This window comes from Oncorhynchus mykiss, chromosome 3 (genome assembly GCF_013265735.2).
Source record: "Oncorhynchus mykiss isolate Arlee chromosome 3, USDA_OmykA_1.1, whole genome shotgun sequence".
Classification (NCBI taxonomy): Eukaryota; Metazoa; Chordata; class Actinopteri; order Salmoniformes; family Salmonidae; genus Oncorhynchus; species Oncorhynchus mykiss.
In genome coordinates this window covers 45511357-45535234 of record NC_048567.1, presented here as the reverse complement: position 1 = coordinate 45535234, position 23878 = coordinate 45511357, and the positions used below count along the sequence as shown (strand labels likewise).

At 42.8% G+C, this 23878-nt stretch overlaps 1 protein-coding gene across 1 annotated transcript in view; it reads right to left on the bottom strand.

Moving 5' to 3' along the window:
• The window catches only part of dars1 (aspartyl-tRNA synthetase 1), a 29834-nt gene that overhangs the window by 4064 nt on the left and 1892 nt on the right, over positions 1-23878 (bottom strand). The window contains exons 2-10 of the mRNA XM_021596990.2: positions 16785-16887; positions 13440-13469; positions 13206-13263; positions 11770-11862; positions 10548-10650; positions 5356-5458; positions 4991-5071; positions 3909-3968; positions 246-357 (exon numbers count right to left, since the gene is read on the bottom strand). Coding sequence (XP_021452665.2) covers positions 246-357; positions 3909-3968; positions 4991-5071; positions 5356-5458; positions 10548-10650; positions 11770-11862; positions 13206-13263; positions 13440-13469; positions 16785-16887 — 743 coding nt within the window. The remainder of the gene's footprint in view (positions 1-245; positions 358-3908; positions 3969-4990; positions 5072-5355; positions 5459-10547; positions 10651-11769; positions 11863-13205; positions 13264-13439; positions 13470-16784; positions 16888-23878) is intronic.

The window sequence follows — 23878 nt, the reverse complement described above, 5'->3', positions numbered from 1 at the left end:
TGTTTCACCACAGCTCAGTTAAAAAAAAAAAAAACTAGCACATTTGGGGTTGTGGTAGCAAGTACTGTAGTAAACAACACTGTTGTGTTACACATTTCTATGGCTACAAAACGTGACACATGGTCACACATTGTCTATGTGCTCAAGCTTGTGAAGTGCAATTGAGAGTCAGCTCATCAAAGAGCACAAATGACCAGATAGTCAAGAGTTGAGCCTGCGCTGCTTTATGAGCTAAGTGCTGGTACCTGATATGATTTTGGGGGTCTGGATCTCCACAAAGCCCTTGTTGGTCAGGGTGTCTCTAAAGAGTTGGCACACTCCGGATTGCAGGCGGAAGATGGCCTGGCTGGTCGTTGTCTACCAGAGGAGAAACAAGCAGAAACACACACACACACACACGCAAAAAAACAAAAACAAAAGTACAGTCAATTAAAATCAATTTGTATTTCCTGAGAGGGAACTTCATGTGTGGTGACGGATTGCTATACAAGACACAACATAAAACATGTACAGTATAAAGGACTGGAAGCATTCTATGCAATCGCAGGAGATATAAATATACAGTACCAGTCAAATGTTTTTTGGACACACCTACTCATTCAAGGGTTTTTCTTATTTTTTTACATTGTAGAATAAAAGTGAAGACATCAAAACTATGAAATAACACATATGGAATGTAACCAAAAGGGTGTTAAACAAATCAAAATATATTTGAGATTCTTCAAAGTAGCCACCATTTGCATTGATGACAGCTTTGCACACTCTTGGCATTCTCTCAACCAGCTTCACCTGGAATGCTTTTCAAGTAAAGCCCACATATGCTGAGCACTTGGCTGCTTTTCCTTCACTCTGCGGTCTAACTCATCCCAAACCATCTCAATTGGGTTGAGGTTGGGTGATTGTGGAGGCCAAGTTATCTGATGCAGCACTCCATTCCTCTCCTTCTTGGTCAAATAGCCCTTACACAGCCTGGAGTTGTGTTTTGGGTCATTGTCCTGTTTTAAAACAAATGATAGTCCCACTAAGCGCAAACCAGATGGAATGGCGTATCGCTGCAGAATGCTGTGGTAGCCATGCTGGTTAAGTGGGCCTTGAATTCTAAATAAATCACAGACTGTGTCACCAGCAAAGCACGCCCACACAATCACACCTCTTCCTCCATGCTTCACGGTTGGAACCACACATGGAGAGATCATCCGTTCACCTACTCTGCGTCTCACAAAGATACAGCGGTTGGAACCAAAAATCTCAAATTTGGTCTCATCAGACTAAAGGAAAGATTTTCACTGGTCTAGTGTCCATTGCTCGTGTCTCTTGGCCGAAGCAAGTCTCTTCTTATTATTGTTGTCCTTTAGTAGTGTTTTCCATGCAGCAATTCGACCATGAAGGCCTGATTCACGCAGTCTCCTCTGAACAGTTGATGTTGAGATGTGTCTGTTACTTGAACTCTGAAGCATTTATTTGGGCTGCAATTTCTGAGGCTGGTGACTCTAATGACCTTATCCTCTGCAGCAGAGGTAACTCTGGGTCTTCCTTTCCTGTGGCGGTCCTCATGAGAGACAGTTTCATCATAGTGCTTGATGGTTTTTGCGACTGCACTTTTTTTCCAGATTGACTGACATGTCTTAAAGTAATGATGACCAGTCGTTTCTCTTTGCTTATTTGAGCTGTTCTTGCCATAATATGGCCTTGGTCTTTTACCAAATAGGGCTATCTTCTGTATACCCCCCCTACCTTGACACAAACCCAAATGGTTGGTTCAAATTGAAAGAAATTCCCAAAATTAACAAAGGCACACCTGTTAATTGAAATGCATTCCAGGTGACTACCTCATGAAGCTGGTTGAGAAAATGCCAAGAGTGTGGAAACAAAGGGTGGCTACTTTAAAGAATCAAAAATATATATCTTTCAAAAACAAGGACATTTCTAAGTGACCCCAAATGTTTAAAAGGTAATGTACATAAATACAATAAAGAAAAACTGAGCAATTTGATGTTGGCACAAAACTACAACATTCCACCCACACCCACACACACACACACACACACCATTTTTCAAAAGGTTGCAAATCAATGGAACACTGGTTTTAAACTTTGAAGTTTCAAAGTGGGATGCAGTCGTTGCAGCTTCTATGATATGAAGACTGACGTACAGCATATAGAAAAGGTTCCTCTGAAAAAAAACATGTGGAGTAGATAATGACCCACACACAGAAATATTACACGATGCCAAAAAAAAAAAAAAAAGAGTGAACAGACAACACTGCTTGCGTCACATCTTGCCTTGTACTGTCTCGACACCTTTCATTTCATAAGAGGGAGTGGAGACAGGGTGCAATTCACATGAATCTAAGCCTTTAGAAAATAAACATGAGATAGAGCTCTTTGTCATATTTTCAAAACCTAACATTGGCAATTCATTCTAGTTGTATACAGAGGTCAACTTAGTGGCGTAGAAAATAACCCAGTCATCAAAATGACTCGTGATGAGGCACGTCAATAAGCTGGGTATTACACATAACGTCTGGGAACGAGCAGAGGAACAGCCAAAATCCCCAAACCCTTTGACTGTAAGGCTACTAAGAGCCAATAGGAGTGTTCTTCTCACTTAGTTCTCAGTTGATCAGATTACTAATTTCCTAATATGACTGGTGTTATTACTGAGGATTTATTCAAACAGTTCTCTGGTTTCATCTCTGGTTTTAGTCATCTACACAAAGAGTTTAATACAAAAAGCTCTGAGCGTCCTGATTGAACACTGAAAGCTGAAGGCTCACATTTCTATCTTCTAAACATTCCCAAATGCCTGAACGGGAGTTTTCGGACTCTCTCATTGTCAGAGAATGAAACTGCAGACAATGACTCTGGTCCAGTCAGGCCCCGGTTGAAATGGTAAATTGATATGTAGCCTATAGTTGACTGTGGTTAGAAAATAACTCTGATGAATAACTGCCACTTCTGGATAACACTAGATAAAACTGCTAAGCAGATACCTAGTGAGCTAACGAAACTGACATGAAAGCCTGGTTAGATAAGGACTTATACAAATAAGTTACATAATTCCTGTGCAAAATAAACACTTCTCTCTATTGTGAGTTGAGAGGAGGGGTCCGTTATCTTTCTATGTCCTCACACCAGGGCGGGATGTATAAAAGAGAGTGGGAGCGATAATAACTCAGTGCGTCACTCTCGTTGACATGCAAGCTCTCAAAACAATCGTGCCTAACAGCCCATGGCTTGTGGTTTTGGTCACACGCCACCACAACGGATAGTACCGTATTTCCCTAGAGAGCATCAACCTCTTATTTTCAACAAAATGGCTGGCCTGTACACTGTGAAAAAAAGGTTAAAAAAAAGTTATTTGTGAAATAAACCTTTTATTTTCACTGAAACGGTTCTTGGCTGGTAGGTGCCTTTTCATTATGGTTGCCCTTTATTGTTGACTGGGGTTAGGGATAGGGGTCGGTCTGTGTGAAACCCTGTTTATGGGTTTACCCTTCATTTAAGTGTGGTTGTGATAACAGGCCCAAGTCCTCAAGCTCAAAGAGACATTTTGTAGAAACAGGTGTTGTGACAAAGCCAGGGTGAGGCGAGCGGTAGGGCTGTTTTCCTGCTGCCACATCACTAGTGTGGGTATGCCTCAGAACAGAACAATGAGGCTGGTTTAGCACCCCTCTCCTAAAACCTCTGAACCCATGCACAGTTCTATACTCCATTCTACCAGCAGGCTAACTAACGGGCCTGCAAAGTGGGATACATACCACGATGCGGTCATTTTACATCTCATCATCACAATATTTTGTTGATACAAATGTAGCGTCTTCAAACCAAATTTGAATCTAAAATAACTCATATGTCTTTGGAAAGAATGTAACACTGGTTGAAGTGTGATAGTGTAGTAGAACTTACCCTGAGATCAATGACTCGGTTGTCCAATCTGGTGTCCTGGTTGACCGTCGCTCTTCCATCCTGAGTAAACGCATAACGCCAACATCATTTGACCACATTACAAAACATTTAAAAAGTATTAAACACATCTGAAGTATATGGGAACAAACTATTGGACATGTGTGAAAACACAGGAGGACATTGAAATACAATGTGCGACATGATCTATGTGTTCTAATGTTTGTTTATTTCCCTCCCTGGAAATGAATTACTATCCTGTTGTATTTTAAACCTTATTAACCAGTTTTTAAATTTTTTTTTATAAACTAATACAACCAATTTACAATCCAATAAAGCAGTAAAAGAGCACCGAAGCTCCTAAAATGTTACATCACAGGTTGTCAGGCTTTACTGGAGCTTCCGTGGCATTAAAACAAGCTGTGAACAAGCTCCACACATCCAGCTCACATTGAATCAGAACATGAAGACGGAGACACAGACCGAGCCCAGTCCAGAGCCTCCTCCCCAACGGTAGTTCCTGTAACTGACAGACAGACAGACTTCCCCAAAGACAAAACCTTAAGACAACTGCCGTTGGGGTTGGCTTACTGCATAAACACTGACACACTTCAGCTGTCTCTGAATTACACTGGAGAGTAGACCCTTAATACAGATACGGACTGACAACATGGCTCCCGAGTGGCGCAGCGGTCTAAGGTACTGACTCTTAGTGCTAGAGGCGTCACTACAGACTTTGGTTCGATTCCACGCTGTATCATAACCGCACGTGATTGGGAGTCCCATAGAGTAGCGCACAATTGGCCCAGCGTCATCCGGGTAAGGGTTTGAACGGGGTAGGCCGTCATTAGAAATAAGAATTTGTTCTTAACTGACTTGCCTAGTTAAACAAAGGTTCAATCAAATAAATGGCAGCATTGAACCAATACTATTCAAAAACAACAGCGGAAGGCCTTGAGGGTGTGTACGTATTTTTCACCAAGCATCAGGACGGAGGATGTTCTCTGGATGAAATTAGTTTGACCTTTGATCAGCTAAGAAGAGCTGCCTGCACGAGGCCCAAGAGCCCTGGCCCTCATCCTCACCTCATCCCCCTCTCCTTCCGGCCTCACGCAATCCTCCAGTTGCAGGGGCAGACGAGGCTCGGCCTGGCTGACGACAAAAATCTGAAACAGGAAAAGAAGGTGAGATTTTTCTTTAGAAGGGAGACATTGGTTCAACTAGATTCACAGTTAGAAAGTTGCTCTAAACTCACAGTACTTTCCAGGTTCAACTGCTAGGCGGAACGGAAAGTACCACAATTCCAAAAAGAAAAAGCAGTCAAGAGAAGTCGTAGACTGATATCTTTGAACCAGTAGCTCCTCTGATTCACGGCTGTCCTCCCTCCGTGTGCATGTCTGTCGGTTTGTTTGTCTGTGGTGTGGTCAGACAGAGCAGAAGACAGACCTACCCTCTCAATGTGCAACTCCACATCCTGCTGAGAGCAGCTCTCGATCGTCTGCTCCACCTTCTTCACCACCGCCTCCACGTCCACAATGCTCTCCTTGTTGATGCTGCAGACGAGGGGGGGGGGGGGGGGGGTAAAGAGGCACAGGCCTTATCAGTCTACACAGATCAATTGAAGTCAAACGAGTGGGAGTCAGAGCAGTTGGTATACACGATATAAAGAAACAAAATACAAAAATGATGGCTACATAAATTCACCTGATGCTACTCTTCCGGAGGCAAAATGTCACAGGATAATGTTGTTTTGATCCACGGTTACCATGGTGTCAGACATTCTTATTCTCTTTTCATTTAAATCATCCGATTGCGACAACGTGCAAACACCAAACATCACAGCTATGAACTACAGTAAAACACCAGTGGCCACACAACAATAAGACTGAGGTTAAACAACCCTCTGAAAGACATGCTGAGTGACTACCAGAGCAGGCCACTGCTATCCTATCCCACTGTCCCCAGGAACCCCCAGGAGAGCCTCATAGAAATATGAAGAACTGTCATTACCAACTGTCACATAGCACGGGGCCAGATGGAGCAAGCCCGGTGTGATCCTTCACCTCTTCTCATTAAAAAGCAGTAATGAGAGACAGGAGCGTTGTGAATGGTGAACCCAGTCAGTCCACTGCAGCTGCCTCTGTGAGATGTTTCACACTATGGGGGGGGGGGGAAATCAGCTAGACAAATAAAAAGCCCACATTAATAAGCTCCTCCCTCTAACACCTGGCCAGCCTGCCCATCAACTAATATGAGTAAGTCATACAAGTAAGTATTTTGATTACCTAGACTAGTGTCATGTCCATGGGGTGTACTTGTACATCAAGATGACTCACACCACAGGAGATCCTATTCTAGCTCAGACAAGACAACTGACTAGGCTGTGTCTTATATAAAGATATGTGAAATCGATTGTGTAATATTATGTTCTAGTAAGAGAAAGTTAACCAAGATACTTTGGTGCAGAGGATACCCTAACCCTAATTTAACTCGGCATGAGGAAGTGGAAATACTATACATGACACAAGCATTACACGCTCTTCCCTATAGGTCACCACTGGCCTGGCTTAACCTCTTGATGATTACGAAAGGACCCATGTGACCCAGAAGCTTACTCAGCTTCCCCAGAATTCAATCAACATAGAACATGTCCAACAGCTAGAGTTCATTAACCGTTTAAGGCCAATAGTTGTGATTATTTTATTTGTTTAATAGTTGGGAAAAGTACAATATGCATTGTGTGGATTGAAAAGATTGGGGAGCAGGATGTTTAGATCTCTGCGGGAGCTGCAGGCCTCAACCCGATCTGTATCTCAAAATGGCACCCTATTCCCTATGGGCTCTCGTCAAAAGTAGTGCACTTTATAGGGAATAGGGTGACATTTGGGACACAACCCGACTATACATTTGTCTTGAGTATGTTTTGATGTAAGCTGGTTCATGACAGACGTTTCATCATGGATTTGGTGGTTGTGTGCAATAACTGCAATACAATAAAGTGCTGAATCAAAACACCTATTTACACAAGCAAAGTAAAAACAAAAATTATTTTGGAGCAATCGAGCCACAGGATTTCAAAAAAAAAAACATGCTCTTGATAGTCTAGATCTAGCCAAAGTGTGAGGAAGGGTGTTTGAAGGTACAGGTGAATGAGTGGTAGCGATGTAGAGCACAAACAGGGACCATTATTGTCCTTAAACTAGAAAGAAAAAAATTTAATAGGAACTAAACGGGCAGAAACTACGAGGGGCCTACCTGAATGTGTAATAACAAATGATTGAAAACAAAAACAGTTGCATAACGTTTTGCTACAGCGCACACCAGCTCTGAAGCAACCTCCTGATTGTATCACAGGCACTGGGATTGAGAGGAAACAGTGAGCGGTCAAACCACTGACACAACTTACAAGGTCAGAGGGTCCTGTCAATGAGGTGAATGTTTTGACCATGTGACCATGGCCTAGATAACATGTGTGGCCTTTACTACTGGAGACACTGTCATTTTTAGAGACATGTTATTGACACGGAAGCACTACTGTAGCTAGCAATAAAGTGTAGGAGCAATTGCTAACTGTAATCAATTTTAACTGTGGGGTGGAACAATTCACTAATTTACCGTTAATTAGTCCCCAAAACGTCTCCAGTAATGTTAACTTTTTGACGTTTGTGACGTTTCCACCTTCCAAGCATATTGGACTGACCTACTGATCATACAAGAAGTGGCGTTGGGCCTATATAGTCCTTCCGTTTATACTTCATTCAGCGTTTTTCATTGAAGGGTTTTAAGAGGCATTCATTAAGTGTAATCATGTCAACTTAGAGATTAGAACGTGTTTGACAAACCTGGCTTGGAAAAGTGCAGTATCCTCATGCTGTTATGCTTTTCATAAAGGCCTCCAGTAGCAGACTAAGTTGAGTCTGACCCATCGGTGAAAGCAACACGCTGACCCCACCGCTTGTGTCACGTGCGCAGAGCGTTGCAAAATACATTTATGCATAAATGTTATTCAATCATTATGCGTGGCCAGGCTCTAAAATAGAAATAGGTTCTATTTGTGACGCTCAACGCGCTGCAAGTCCGGCCTCTCCCATCTCCTCATTGGTTTTTAAGAGCATATACCCACGTAGGTGATTGAAAGATGAACTGGTGTCCACACTCCAGTCAGTTGTACAGTCTTGGCCACAAGTTGAGAATGACAAAAATATTAATTTCCACAAAGTTCGCTGCTTCAGTGTCTTTAGATATTTTTGTCAGATGTTACTATGGAATACTGAAGTATAATTACAAGCATTTCATAAGTTTAAAAGGCTTTTATTGACAATTACATGAAGTTGATGCAAAGAGTCAATCTTTGCAGTGTTGACCCTTCTTGTTCAAGACCTCTGCAATCCGCCCTGGCATGCTGTCAATTAACTTCTGGGCCACATCCTGACTGATGGCAGGCCATTCTTGCACAATCAATGATTGGAGTTTGTCATAATTTGTGGGTTTGTCCACAAGTTCTCAGTGGGATTAAGGTCTGGGGAGTTTCCTGGCCATGGACCCAAAATATCTATGTTTTGTTCCCCGAGCCACTAAGTTATCACTTTTGCCTTATGGCAAGGTGCTCCATCATGCTGGAAAAGGCATTGTTCGTCACCAAACTGTTCCTGGATGGTTGGGAGAAGTTGCTCTCTCAGGATGCTTTACTGTTGGCATGACACACAACTGATAGCGCTCACCCGGTCTTCACTGGACAAGCTTTTTTCCGGATGCCCCAAACAATCAGAAAGGTAATTAAGAGAAAATGACTTTACCCCAGTCCTCAGCAGTCCAATCCCTGTACCTTTTGCAGAATATCAGTCTGTCCCTGATGTTTTTCATGGAGAGAAGTGGCTTCTTTGCTGCCCTTCTTGACACCAGGCCATCCTCCAAAAGTCTTGCCTGCTGCCATTCCTGAGCAAGCTCTGTACTGGTGGTGCCCCGGTCCCACAGCTGAATCAACTTTAGGAGACGGTCCTGGCGCTTGCTGGACTTTCTTGGCCGCCCTGAAGCCTTCTTCACAACAATTGAACCACTCTCCTTGAAGTTCTTGATGATCCGATAAATGGTTGATATAGGTAATCTTACTGGCAGCAATATCCTTGCCTGTGAAGCCCTTTTTGTGCAAAGCAATGATGACGCCATGTGTTTCCTTGCAGGTAACAATGGTTGACAGAGGAAGAACAATGATTCCGAGCACCACCCTCCTTTTGAAGCTTCCAGTCTGTTATTCGAACTCAATCAGCATGACAGAGTGATCTCCAGCCTTGTCCTTGTCAACACTCGCACCTGTGTTAACAAGAGAATCACTGATATGTCAGCTGGTCCTTTTGTGGCAGGGCTGAAATGCAGTGGAAATGTTTTTTGGGTGATTCAGTTAATTTGCATGGCAAAGAGGGATTTTGCAATTAATTGCAATTCATCTGATCACTCTCCATAATATTCTGGAGTATATGCAAATTGCCATCAATTTGCAGCAGACTTTGTGAAAATTAATATTTGTGTCAAAACTTTTGGCCACGACTGTAGTAATGCATCGTAAAGTTGGTTTCCAACCGCCATATAAAGTCCAAAGAAGTAAAAAAGAAGCCTGAGGAAGGAGGAGAGATGACGAGAAAGGAATTTGGTTTACCATTTTATCTGTGGATTAATTGTCTGAGTAGAGGTCCTTGTGTATTTCAGGCATAATAACAACCAAATGTTTATTTCCCAGGACAAAATAACTAGCAACAGCAAGCTAGCTAGCTAAATTGCCATACATGTTTAATGCTTTTCGACCTGTCCCCCAATTAATATAATTGGTTCAAAGTTTGTTTTGAAAATTCAACCAGCTTGTCCTGATCTTGTCTGATCGTGTCCGGTTTGGTCAGCATGTAAGCCAGAGGGTAAATAATAAAATAGTAGGGCTACACTGTACCGGTTGAATATGTCACAATAATTAAAATAAAGATGTCAAGAAAAATAGATTTAGAGCCTACAGTTATCATTACCGCAAGTCACCCGCATGAAACATGTGCGAAGGGACTTGAAATCATGTGGAATACTCTCAGAATGCGGTGTGGTTCGACGATAACGGTGACATTTTTCAAAGGCAGAGATGAGTGGCTGAGGCTGAGACGCGCCGACAGTGGACACTTTAATTCAGGTTTCAAGTGATAGGCAATTGTCATTCAATAAACTTTTGGATGTTTTGTTAGTTTGCAGTGATTGTATGGCAATCAGATGAAAACAGCATGAGTGGTTACGTTAATGCCACATTAAAAGTTAATACTTTTAAAAATGGTAAACAAACTTTCAGACCCATAGATATCCTATTATATTAATGGGGATTCTACATGTAATTCTGTGTTTCTGCTCCCCCAAAAACTCCAAATTGGAGGACCCAAGAGTGATTAATGATGCTCAGGCTCTTCCCATCTGATCTACTGTATTTACTCTTATCTGGGCAGGAATGGCTCCATTAAACACTGCTGTATCCCATCTGAAAGTGGCCGCTTTTGTCATGAGGTGAAAAATGATTGATTCCTTCAGAATGTGTGAAAATGGATTGGGCCCATTAGGAGCCAGCTTTTCCCACCATTGTTTGTCGGGGGCCTACAGGATATTCAGTCTTGTACTCACTTGGCGGCAAACTTGACCATCTGCTTGCTGGCACGCTCCCCCACGGCGACCAGGGCCTGCACGTTAAACTGCTGCTGACGCAGGACCAAGAAGCACTGCTTCCCTAAAACGATGACAACAATACAATAGGCATCAGCAGGGCCCCTCTCATTTTGGCTTGCAACTCCTAACTCACTTGTCAAAACAGGTGCCACGGTGGTTCTATACAAGGCCATGTCACTCTCTCAGGCCAACACGTCATACCTGTTTCAGATTCCACCTCTCACCCATTAAAACGCTTTTCACAGCATTTCCAGGTAACTGTCAGAACCGTGAACAGGCAACCCTTTGAAGAAAGGTGTATGGAAGGAGGCTGAGAGCTTATTCCCAACCAAACACCTTGAGACTGTGTAAACCAGGTTTGTCAACCATCAGACACCACCCAAGTGCTTTGATGTGGTGTCCTCTGTTCATTGACAGGGGGGGGGGGGTGCTGCAATCCCCAAAAAGCAGTCACTTCATCCCAGTGTAAATCAGGATGTTATTCTGCTCAAGGACATCCTTCACTGTGGAGCTGAATGAAGGTTGAGGAAAATGGATTTTGACACGGAAGTTGTCCTGGAAGGAAGCCGTAACGATATCATCATAACACGATGGTTTATTTATTAGCATATTGTTAGCACAGTTGTGTACGTGCTGGATGTTTCGAATAATTTTGGATGGAATCCGACAGTTAGCCAAGGCTCAATGAGTTCATTGTATTATAGCCTCAAGCTCTGACAAGTTTGGAAAATAACAAATTAACCCACATTTGAGGTTCCATTTAAATAACTGAGCTTTGGTTGGAGTTTTCAAACTTTTCAAAAAGAGACTTGCATGTGCTTGTGTAATGAATCTATAATAGCAAAAACATTGCACTCCACAACCCCCATCCCCTATGTCCCACATCACCAGCAAATAAGGTAAAAACTTCAAGTCTGATGCCATACTGTGATTTTCCAAGATTGTGCACAATTCTTTTAGCTTTTTGACCTTCCATATTTGCCAACCTGAGGAGAGTTGACTGAAAAAATTAAAGCTCTTCTCTGAATAGTGACTATCTAGCCCAAGGACAATTGGTAATCTTTTTGGTAAACCCCAAGGTTCAGTTACGGCGCCATTTAGATTAGAAGGCTGGCTGTGTCCTGAGGACTAAAGGGAAAATATGAGTGATTGGGAGCTGGACAAAGATGGAGAATCTCACCTTTAGCTCTGCTGGTGTGAATCCGGGCACGCACCCAGATCAGCTGGCCTGCCTTCTCAGGTGTCAGCTCATGGACACGCACCAACCCTCTGTCTGGCTCACAGGGGAAGAAAAGTGTGCCTTTCAAGAAAACTTCAAAGACCATATACCTCCTTCCCCCTTCTGCCCACACACACATTCACACAAAGAAGCTCATGGGTTGTTCCACCAATTCGGTGCCTTTTGAGAAGTGTAACTTAGTTGTTGTTTTTTTAAGTCAGTCATAAAAAGCACATATTCAACTTCACAAAAAACATTTTTTTCCATCTCAAAAAAAATTACTATAGTAGGCCTAAGTGCCAAATAAAGTAAGGGCCATAAATCCCCTCTTGACAGGGGGAATGGAAACTTGTGTGCTACAAGGAGCAGCAATTGAATGTAGTTTTCCACCACAAAACTGAAAGAAAGGGAAAAAAAGGAAAACAAAGAGTAGAACCAGCGCACCTGGTTATACACTATGATTTGTCTATTAGATGTTCAATGTTCCTTTTGAAAAACATTTGAAAAAGGAATAGTTTCACCATATTAAAACGAGAGTTCAGTTCACGTAACAGGGTGACCTTAAAATGAGGGACAGATGTAAACGAATCACAGTAAATAAAATAATCATCTTTAAAATGAGTGTCAAAGCAACAAAATAACAAGGGCTTTACAATGATGGTGAAATCTGAAGACATTTTGGGATTAAGGGATTACTTTAGCAAGCCTTTATTCATAGAAAAAAAATTGATCGATTAAATTATCCATGTGGTCTATATTAAAAGGGCACCTAATTTAATATAAACAGGCTTTTAAAATGCAATATCGGTGTGCAATTTCTCCTTAAAATATCAAAGGGACGCAAAAGGCACCCTATTCATGGAAAGACACTCATATTACAAGGAGAGCAGAAGTCACAAATATGAAACACTCTGCGGCCCTGCGTAGAAGTCGCCCCATTCTCTGTCTTATGACAAATGAACTCCACTTTGCCCTGTGTCACTGATGCATGCTTAACGTTACATGCACCCCGATGGCAGTGAGCCACCCATTTGGCTGAATCTGATTCCACCCACACGTAAGGCAGGCTGTCTCGCGCCATATTTCCTCATCCCTGTGGACAAGCATGCAGGTGGGAAGGCAACTTTGTTGTATGCCATTGGAGCTGAAAGAGCAGGTAGACAGGTGGACGACCCATCCGTCACATTTATCTGGGAGTTATGGCACGCCACAATCATCTTTGATATCTACGCCGTCTTTACTACTGCCACTACTGGCGCCATGTCACTGAGTCACTCCGATATAATCACGTTATCTATATTACCTAACAGTAGGGGCTGTCGAAAATGGGGATATCCTCTGTAAATAATATGTTGAAACAAAGAAGAGAGGAGTTAGTTGTTGACTGTACTACTGACCCAGTTTCTGCTGGGACTGTACCATCGGAGGGACACCGTACCGATCCTTGGCAAAATCCTGATGAATAAGAGAAGAGTTCATCTGCTAAGCATTTAAATACAGTAGCTTTATAGGAAACATCACTAGAGGTGCATACGTTTTGATTTTCATTTGGTATTGCGCCATATAGAAAAAGGTGTAAATAAATGCTTAATATCTGAAACATGGAAGAATTGATCCTCAAGGATACTTACATCGTCATCTGTGCTTTGTTGGTCAGCAGACTGAAAAGAAAAGGCAAATCAATACAGTGGGACATAGGCCTAACATTGCATTTAAATAATGGTAAACTGCCTTGTATTAGGAACAGCAAGTGGACTGATTATCTGTGCAACAACTTCTTGGCGACCTTCATGCAAAATCTCCATACTATGAAAGTTAGCATTAACGGTTAGGCTACCATTTCATTTCCCATGCAAGTTGATATGTCTACGGAATTGGCTGGTGGAATAGAGGGAGAATGAGTGGAATGGCCATGTAAGAGGATGGATGCTTTCGCAGTTTCTAAGATTCAAGGGAGAACGTATTCCATCTGAAATATAGGTTACTTTAAGTGTTTCCCCTATGATATTTTTCAGCAGCGGTGGCTGACACCATCTGAAATAACTGATGCGTGCCACTGCACTGTAGGGAGATGAGGAGCAAGCGGTGGCTGTGCACTCATGGGTCTTATCTGCGCAACTGCTCACCCTGTTTGCAACTAATATAAGTTGTAACTTGTTACTATGATCTTAAAAGGGTAGGTAGCATAAACGTAACCACATAACATACGGATTTGCATTCGTATACGCATCAAAAGTTGCAATGCAAAGTTACACCTCACTTTTACATTTAAAAAAAAAACATTTTTTAGTTAATACATAAAAACGATCCAAATTCAGAAGAAATGCCCCAAAAAATGCAGTTCCGGGGGAGGTGATGTAATATGGACCCGGTAAACCAGCCTATTCCCTATAATGTAAACTCCAACAGTAATAATTTCAAAATGTATAACTTCAAATTAAACCAAATCATTTGCACTCACGACTAGTCGATTCAATTTTATTTTCAGACAACTTACAAGCAAATACCTTATTAAATTTGTTGTTACAAATCAACTTGCAAGGTTGCTAGCCAACTAGCCTGCTAACGTCAGCCCTACTAGCCTGCTAATGTTAGCACTACATGAGTCAGCAAGTTGCTAACGTAATGTAAGCAGCCTGGTAGTGCTATCAAATGATATCTTACAGACACATTCAAGAAAACCAAATACATTAAATCATCTAACCAGTTATCAAAGAATATTAGCTGTATGTAGTTGTCTTAGCCAGCAAGCTAGCCAGCCTACTAACATTATCTATTTTGCCAACTAGCTATTAGCCTAGCCAGCCAAGCCTCACGATTATAGTCGGAATGCTAGAGCCCAATTACTGGAGACCAGCGAGAACACCGCTAACAAACTCAAAGCAAAGAAAAAGCAAAGACTTACAGATTGATAGCTGGGGCCATCCGAAGGGAAAAATTTTAAAAGTGTGCAGGTGTAACAGTATAGCTTACGTACCTCTCCCCGCCCCAACCTGGGCTCGAACCAGGGACCCTCTGCACACATCAACCACAGTCACTCACGAAGCATCGTTACCCATCACGCCACAAAAGCCGTGGCCCTTGCAGAGCAAGGGGAGCCACTACTTCAAGCGCACCACCGCTAACTAGCTAGCCATTTCACATTGGTTACACAGGCTGAGTTAACTACCAAAGCCAGGCAGGCGGTTCACAGGCCTGATGGAGAGTCAGGGAAATCACAAATAGATTCCAGATGTCCGTCAGATGGCACGCTAGCACTAAGCCAAGGTGGGAAACTGCACAGAGAACATGCCGAAAACGTACAATCCCTCCATCAGTGCTCAGACTGTCCGCAATAGGCTGAGAGAGGCTGGACTTAGGACTTGTAGGCCTGTTGTAAGGCAGGTCCTCGCCAGACATCACCGGCAACAACAACGGGCACAAACAGGTCGCTGGACCAGACAGGACTGGCAAAAAGTGCTCTTCACTGACGAGTTGCGGTTTTGTCTCACCAGGGGTGATGGTCGGATCTGCGTTTATCGTAGAAGGAATGAGTTACACTGAGGCCGGTACTCTGGAGCGAAATTGATTTGGAGGTGGAGGGTTCCTCATGGTCAAAAAACACAAGCAATGGGCGTTAGACCAAAGAAAATATTTCCACTGGTCTGATGAGTCCAAATTTGAGATTTGTGGTTCCAACCGCCCGGTCTTTGTGAGACGCAGAGTCGGTGAACGGATGATCTCGGCAATGTGTGGTTCCCACTGTTAAGCATGGAGGAGGTGGGATGGTGTGGGGGTGTTATGGTGACACGGTCAGTGATTTATTTAGAATTCATGAAACACTTAACCGGCATGGCTACAACAGCATTCTGCAGAAATACGCCATCCCATCTGGTTTGCGCTTAGTGGGACTATCATTTGTTTTTCAACAGGACAATGACACAACACACTTCCAGGTTGCGTAAGAGCTATTTTGACCAAGAAGGACAGTAATGGAGTGCTGCATCAGATGACCTGGCATCCACAATCATCTCAACCCAATTGAGATGGTTTGGGATGTGTTGGACCGCAGAGTGAAGGAAAAGCAGCCAACAAGTGCTCGGCATATGTGGAAATTCCTTCAAGACTGTTGGAAAAGCATTCCAGGTGAAGCTGTTTGAGAGAATGCCAAGAGTGTGTAAAACCCATCAACGCAAAGGGTGGCTACTTTGAAGGATCTAAAATATATGTTGCTATGTTTAACACTTTTTTGGTTACTAGATGACTCCATGTGTTATTTCATTGTTTTGATGTCTTCACTTTTATTCTACAATGCAGAAAATAATAACAAAGAAAACCCTTGAATAAGTAGGTGTGTCCAAACTGGCGGCAAAGATTTAGCAGTGGCGGGGCACAGCTGCTAAATTAATTTAGGGGAAACACTGCTACTTCATGAAAGCATCTGAACTGAAATTGTCCCTAATGAGAGAATGACCCTGTCAACTGGGTTAGGGCAGGGATGTCCTTGTCCCATTATGCTCTAGCGACTCCTGTGGCAGGCCGGGCGCATGCACGCTGACACGGTCGCCAGAGGTACGGTATTTCCTCCGACACATTGGTGTGGCTGGCTTCCTGGGTAAGCGGGCATTGTGTCAAGGAAGCAGTGCGGCTTGGCTGGGTCGTGTTTCGGAGGACGCACGGCTCTCGACCTTCGCCTCTCCCGAATCCGTACGGGAGTTGCAGCGATGGGACAAGATTGTAACTACCAATTGGATACCACTAACTTGGGTAGAAAAAGGGGTAAAAACAAACAACATAAAAACAGTTTAACTTTCTCTCACTTGCTTACGATGCAACACTGATACCCGACTTAAGAAAATGGCTCTTTGTTTGAGTGGACAAAAACAAACCAACGACAGGAATTGCAAAACAATGGACCCCCCCCCCCCCCCCCCCCCCCCCCGATTGTGTCAAGTCAATAGCACTGAGGGGCAGAGAGGCATACAAAACCCACTGACCAGTTTGGCCTGCTTCTCAGCCTTCTTAGCAGCTTTCTCCGCTTCCTTCTGCTGTTTCTTCAGGCCTTTCTTCGACGGGGCCTGGTCCGCCTCCTCCACGACCCTGCAACAGGAAGTCCAGACCAATGCAAAACATAAGTCAACTAGCTACCTACATTTTTGGGGGCTTCCTGTAGGAAGTTTTTGACCGCTGGGAAAATGTATTCCAGCCATCACCACCATCTCTGAATGTGGCTAATGGCACAGGTTGATGAGCCATGTTTCTGTCCGGGCTAACAATAAACACAGCTACTGGGGAAAATTGGATCACTTAAAATTCTAGGTCAATATGATTCATACAAGGGTGTCTAGACTTTGTTATGACTACAGGAAGCACCAAGGAGCTGTAGGCATAGGCGATTTGTCTCCAGACTGAGATCAAAGATTCCATGAAAAATAAGAACTTTGCACCTCCTCAATAATATTACTGCGCATGTTGCACATCCACAGCAGGAGGTATTTTTCTCATCCACAACCTGTGATCGTGCCGGGTTGTGTCATTGTACTCCCTGACAGTAAGCGTCTACAGGAAATAACACTGATCAAAAGGAGAACGGTGACATAAATAGCCATATAAAACAACAATCACAACAGCAACAGATGGCGTTAAGCAATGACTTCAAAAGAAGGACCTGCCAGTGTTTTTACAATGTTTTCCCTTCCACTTGTTTCCTGTCACAAAGGAAATCATAATAGGCATTAGGCAAAGGCAATTCTTCACCAAAACTCAAAATTCTTGATGTTGAATCTTGAACATTTTCAAAAAATACCATCCTTATCTCCTGTAATACTATAAAAGCAACCCCTGGGAACCATACGATTGTCAACAGAGTCAGGATGAGTGAGGGCGATTAAGCACATTCACACCTATATACATATCCAGTGGCATTAACACACAATGAGGAGAGGAGGAAATGGTGGTAGGACCCCTGACCAGGCTGCAACTGATTTAATGGCATCTAGCATTACTGATAACATAGGCCGTTTTTCACAATGACGATAGAAAAGGGACATTTGAGAGGTTTTCGAAAGGCATTGATGCTGGAGAGACAATACTGTTTGTGTAAACTTGATCACATTGCAAGTGCTAGAACAGATGTCGCATTGGGCCATGTTTTTGAAACAGCTGAAATGTATAGCCACTTTCCTTATATTTGAGACTTGTTTAATTGAGGTTTTACCTGAAATTACACTAACAGTCTGTTACATTATGAAATTGGCACAATAGCTGCCGCCTGCCAGCTGCACTGAGCCACGGAAAACTCTAGAAAACCATTTCCGCCACCATTTCTTTAAAAACATGTTGATACGATCTTAAAATGTTGACATAAGCAAGTAATTTGTGATTTCAGAGTTGGCACCACAGGTACCAGAGTGCTGGGGGGGGGAAACATTGTTTTCCTGAGGACCAGAGTTTCTCCTGATCTGGTAGTCTAACCTAACCAGGTAAAACTCCAGGTATAACATAGTAATTATTCAGCAGATGCAACAACCCAATTTTTTTTAAATATAAACTATGATGGAACTCGATTTTTTTTATAATTAGGTAATATGGAGAGAAAAAATTCAAACATATGGAAAAACTCCTGGCCCTAGGGAGGATGAAAACATTAAAATCCTGTCAAACAAATCATGAGGCGAATCAGTCTAAAAAAAAAAAACAGCAATTTGTCCTTCTTTTCAATGGTTTTCTGGCAATATTTTTTTTATTAAACCAAATCAAAATTGCCGGGGCAAATGGCAGCTTGCCACACGTCTGCCGGCGGCCCTGCTGTGCTGATCCCTGCAGCGTGGATAGATGGAAATCGCCACACAATGATGCAAATTAAGAAACAACCTGTACGACCTATATGTATTTTATTTTTGGGTGGCGAGAATGGGTTTCCATGTACAGTGCATTCGAAAAGTATTCAGACCCGTTGGCTTTTTCCACAATTTATTACGTACCCCCTCATCTACACACAATACCTCATAATGAAAAAGCAAAAACAGATTTTTTGAAATAGTTGCTCCCAAGCTCCGTCAGATTGGATGGGGAGCGATGCTGCACAGCTATTTTCAGGTCTCTCAAGAGATGTTCGATCGGGTTCAAGTCCAGGCTCTGGCTGTGCCACTGAAGGACATTCAGAGACTTGTCCCGAAGCCACTCCTGCATTGTCTTGGCTGCGTGCTTAGGGTTATTGTCCTGATGGAAGGTGAACCTTCACCCCAGGCTGAAGTCCTGAGCGCTCTGCAGCAGGTTTTCATCAAGGACCTCTCTGTACTTTGCCTCGAACTCAACTAGTCTCCCAGTCCCTGCCGCTGAAAAACATCCCCATAGCATGATGCAGTAACCACCATGCTTCACCATAGGGATGGTGCCAGGTTTCCTCCAGACGTGATGCTTGGCATTCAGGCTAAATAGTTAAATATTGGCTTCATTAGACCAGAGAATCGTGTTTCTCATGGTCAGAGTTGTTTAGGTGCATTTTTGCAAACTCCAAGCGGGCTGTCATGTGCCTTTTACTGATGAGTGGCTTCAGTCTGGCCACTCTACCATAAAGACCTGATTGCTGGAGTGCTGCAGAGATGGTTGTCCTTCTGGAAGGTTCTCCCTTCTTCACAGAGGAACTCCAGAGCTCTGTCAGAGTGAACTTCAGGTTCTTGGTCACCTACCTGACCAAGGCCCTTCTCCCCCGATTGCTCAGTTTGGCCAAACAGCGAGCTCTAGGAAGCGTCTTGGTGGTTCCAAACTTCTTCCATTTTATAGTGATTGAGGCCACTGTGTTCTCGGGGACCTTCAATGCTGCAGAAATGTTGTTGTACTCTTCCCTGGGTCTGTGCCTCCAAACAAGCCTGTCTCCGAGCTCTCCTTTGACCTCATGGCTTAGTTTTTGCTCTGACATGCACTGCCAACTGTGGGACCTTATAGACAGGTGTGTGCCTTTCCAAATCATGTCCAATCAATTGAATTTACCACAGGTGGACTCCAATCAAGTTATAGAAACATCTCAAGGATGATTCAATGGAAACAGGATGCACTTGAGCTCAATTTTCAAGTTTCATAGTTTTCAAACATTCTCAAAACCTGTTTTCACTGTCATTATGCGGTAGTGTGTGTAGATTGATGAGGATTTTTCCCCATCCATTTTAAAATAAGGCTGTAACTTAACAAAATGTGGAAAAAGTCAAAGGGTCTGAATAAGTTAGCTTATAACAGTGAACCTTTTTTGTTGGATACACATAAGGCAATGCTAGGTCTTGTAGCATATTTTTATTAAACTATCCCCAAGTCAATGGAATTGCAAGCCTCTGCATGCACAGTGCATTACTCCATCACATGTACAGCTGATTCTCAAGATCTTCAGCCCACACTACTACACTGTCTGAGCCAAGGACTACATGCTTTCTGATAACGATATTGTAATGTATTGTTGTATTGTTATCAGAAAGCACGTAGTCCTTGGCTCAGACAGTGTAGTAGTGTGGGCTCAAGATCTTGAGAATCAGCTATACATGTGATGGAAGAATGCACTGTGCATGCAGAGGCTTGCAATTCCATTAACTTGGGGATAGTTGTAAGGTGAATATAATTTATGACATGTTTTGCTAACTAGTAAATAGTAGCCTACAGCAAAGTGAATTTAAAACATTTCCAACTTGTTAATTTCTGCTCATTAGTTTTTGCTACCATGTGGGTTTTAGCTTGCTTGAGCCTGCTAACTAAGTGTTAATTTACCTGTTTCCATACGTTTCATTTTAAAACGTTTATCTTACAAAGGAGTTGTTTAATTTAACTGCTTAACTATTTATCTGTACATGGAACTGTTTATTTTTTTTACTCTTTTTCTTCTAATCTTTACAGGAAAGGGCACTATCTGATGTGTGGAGACAATTCACTGCAGCTAATGTAGAAGGAAAAGCTGTGTACATTTGCAAATACTGTGCCAAATCATATGTGACGAATGCAACAAAGATGTAAAATCATCTGTCCAAGTGCATAAACTTCCCTCAGGGCTCACAACAAGCAACCTCTGACAAAAGACCCTCTACTTCTATTCGAGGTGAAAATGATGAATCAGACACCTTATAGCAACAGCTCATGGTCCTCCAGGAATCAGAAGTTTTTTTGACTCAATGGAGGAACATAGTCAGAGAAATGCTGATTAATGTCTTGCTCGAGCTGTGTATGCAACTGGTTCACATCTGATGCTCACAGGCAATGTGTATTGAAAGAGATTCTGAATGTTCTTCGTCCAGCATTCACCCCTCCAACCAGACATGCTTTATCTACTAATTTGCTGGATGCAGAGTTCAGAGTTCAAGTGAAGGTCAAGCAAATCATAGAGAAAGCAGACTGTATTGCAATGATCTCAACCAGTATTCTACAAGAGCACAGACACAAGGGACAACAGACACACCGGTCTCTACATTGCAGATGAGCTGAATGCAGTCATCAATGACCTTGGACCACAGAAGGTATTTGCACTGGTGACAGACAATGCTGCGAACATGAAGGCTGCTTGGTCTAAAATGGAGGGGTCCTACCCTCACATCACACCCATTGGCTGTGCTGCTTGTGTATTGAATCTGCTTCTCAAGGACATCATGGCACTGAAAACAATGGATACACTCTACAAGAGAGCCAAGGAAATGTGCTTAGATTGTTGGACTAGTAACCGCAAGGTTGCAAGATCGAATCGCCGAGCTGACAAGGTAAAAAAAAAAAAAGTTGTTCTCTGCCCCTGAACAACGCAGTTAACCCACTGTTCCTAGGCAGTCATTGAAAATAATTTCTTCTTAACCGACTTGCCTAGTAATAAAAAAAAAAAAAGGTTAGGTATTTCACATACCTAACCATTTTTTAAATGTTTACTAAGTTGGGGTCATCTAGCAGCAATCTACCTCACCAAGCAAAGTGAGAAGAATAAGAGCACCACATTGAAGCTGACCAGCAACACCAGTTGGGGTGGTGGTGTTGTCATCATGTTTGACAGTCTCCTGAAGGGGAAGGAGTCTCTCCAAGAAATGGCCATATCACAGTCTGCCGATATGGACAGACCCATCAAAAGGATACTCCTGGATGATGTATTTTGGGAGGGAGTGGTAAGCAGCCTGAAACCTATAGCAGTAGCCATTGCATGGATTGAGGGAGACAATGTCTGATGTTCAGACTCTGCTTGCAGATGTAATAGAAGAAATCCATACTGCCCTAACCACTTCACTGTTGCTTCAAGCAGAGGAAACTGCAGTTCTGAAATACATCCAAAAGCGTGAAGACTTCTGCCTGAAGCCCATATCCGCCCCAGCGTACATGTTGGACTCCAAGTATGCTGGGAAGAGCATCCTGTCTGGCGCAGATATCAACAAGGCCTATGGTGTCATCACTACTGTGCCTCGCCATCTTGGCCTGGATGAGGGCAAGGTTCTTGGCAGTCCGGCGAAGTACACTTCCAAGCAAGGGCTTTGGGATGGAGATGCAATATGGCAGACATGCCAACATATCTCATTAGCCACCTGGTGGAAGGGACTCTGTGGATCTGAGGCTCTTTCCCCTGTTGCCTCCATCATCCTCCAAATCACCCCAACATCAGCCGCCTCAGAGTGCAACTGGTCCTTGTTTGGGAACACACACACCAAAGCATGCAACAGGCTGACCAATACAAGGCAAATGTGAGGCTTTTTGAGCCTGACAACGAGCCATCCTTAACCAGGTTGGAAAGTGACAGTGAAGATGAGGTGAAGATAATAATTTTCAAATACGTCTACTTATGATAAGGTAAAATTTTTATGTTTCTGTCTCCATATGATATGGTAAATATATCCAATGCAAAAAACATCTACATTTAAATGGTATTCATATTAATTTGCATATATTTCCGTTAATTCCCATATATTCCCACGGAAAGTTTCCACCTCAGAATATTCCCCAAAATGTGCAACCCTATTCCCATGCGTAGCCTCCTGGCTAGTGGCTGGCTATTGTGACATTTACGGTACTTTTGAGTTGCTAAGCAACCTTCTAAGTGTATATTATGTAAATAAAAAATTATTCCCGACAAATAAGCCCATATTCCTCCAAATGAAAGACTCAGAGTCAGTGTGACTACTTCAACATGTACCATCATGCATATGGGTTATTTTACAGAAAACAAAGGAAGAAATTTGATGACTGATTATGCACCCTACTCATTTCAGATTTTCATCATATATAGGCCTATTTTAACATTTTTGTCTACACTTTTTGGGACACCTGGGCCACGTTCAGTTACAAAAACCTTGCAGATATATTCATGGATTTCTATATATATATATTTTTTTTAACCTTTGATTTAACTAGGCAATTCAAATTCGTATTTACTGCCTACCCTGGCCAAAACCTAAACCGGACGACACTGGGACAATTATGCGCCGCCCTATGGGACTCACAATCACGGCTGGTTGTGATACAGCGTGGAATCGAACCAGGGTCTGACGTGACGCCTCTAGCACTGAGATGCAGTGCCTTAGACTGCTGCGCCACTCGGGAGCTCCTAAATAGAGCAGACATGATTCCTTATTCTACAGGCATGTTTGTTATACTGTAGCATATTTCTATCTGAACATTCCAAAACGTTGCGTCTTGCTGAACATCCCCCTGCCCTCATGTAAAATCAGTCTTGGGCTTCACCTGCTGTGAACAAGGCAGGGCTTGACAGTAAAAAAACAAATTGTCACTTGTCCATAGGACAAATAGGACAGATTCTTTTTACTTGTCCAAAACTTCAAGTCACTTACAAGTGAAGAAACATCTGTAACACCATGGGCCAAAACAGTGCTTGAAAATTGTGTTGCATCATGCAAGGAACCACTTCAAAAGATAAAAAGCATTATTATCACTACTTGACAATGGAAGGCTGCTGGTCTCTGATCCCATGTATTATATCTCCTGCCTTTGTTGCCTTGAGAAAGGCACTAACCCCCCTCTCCCAAAGTAAAATACTGCACTGATAGGCTACTGTATAAAACATGTGGTCAACTCTCCATCTGGAGAGCTACTGGGCGTGTAGGCTTTTGATCCAACCCTGCTCAAACAC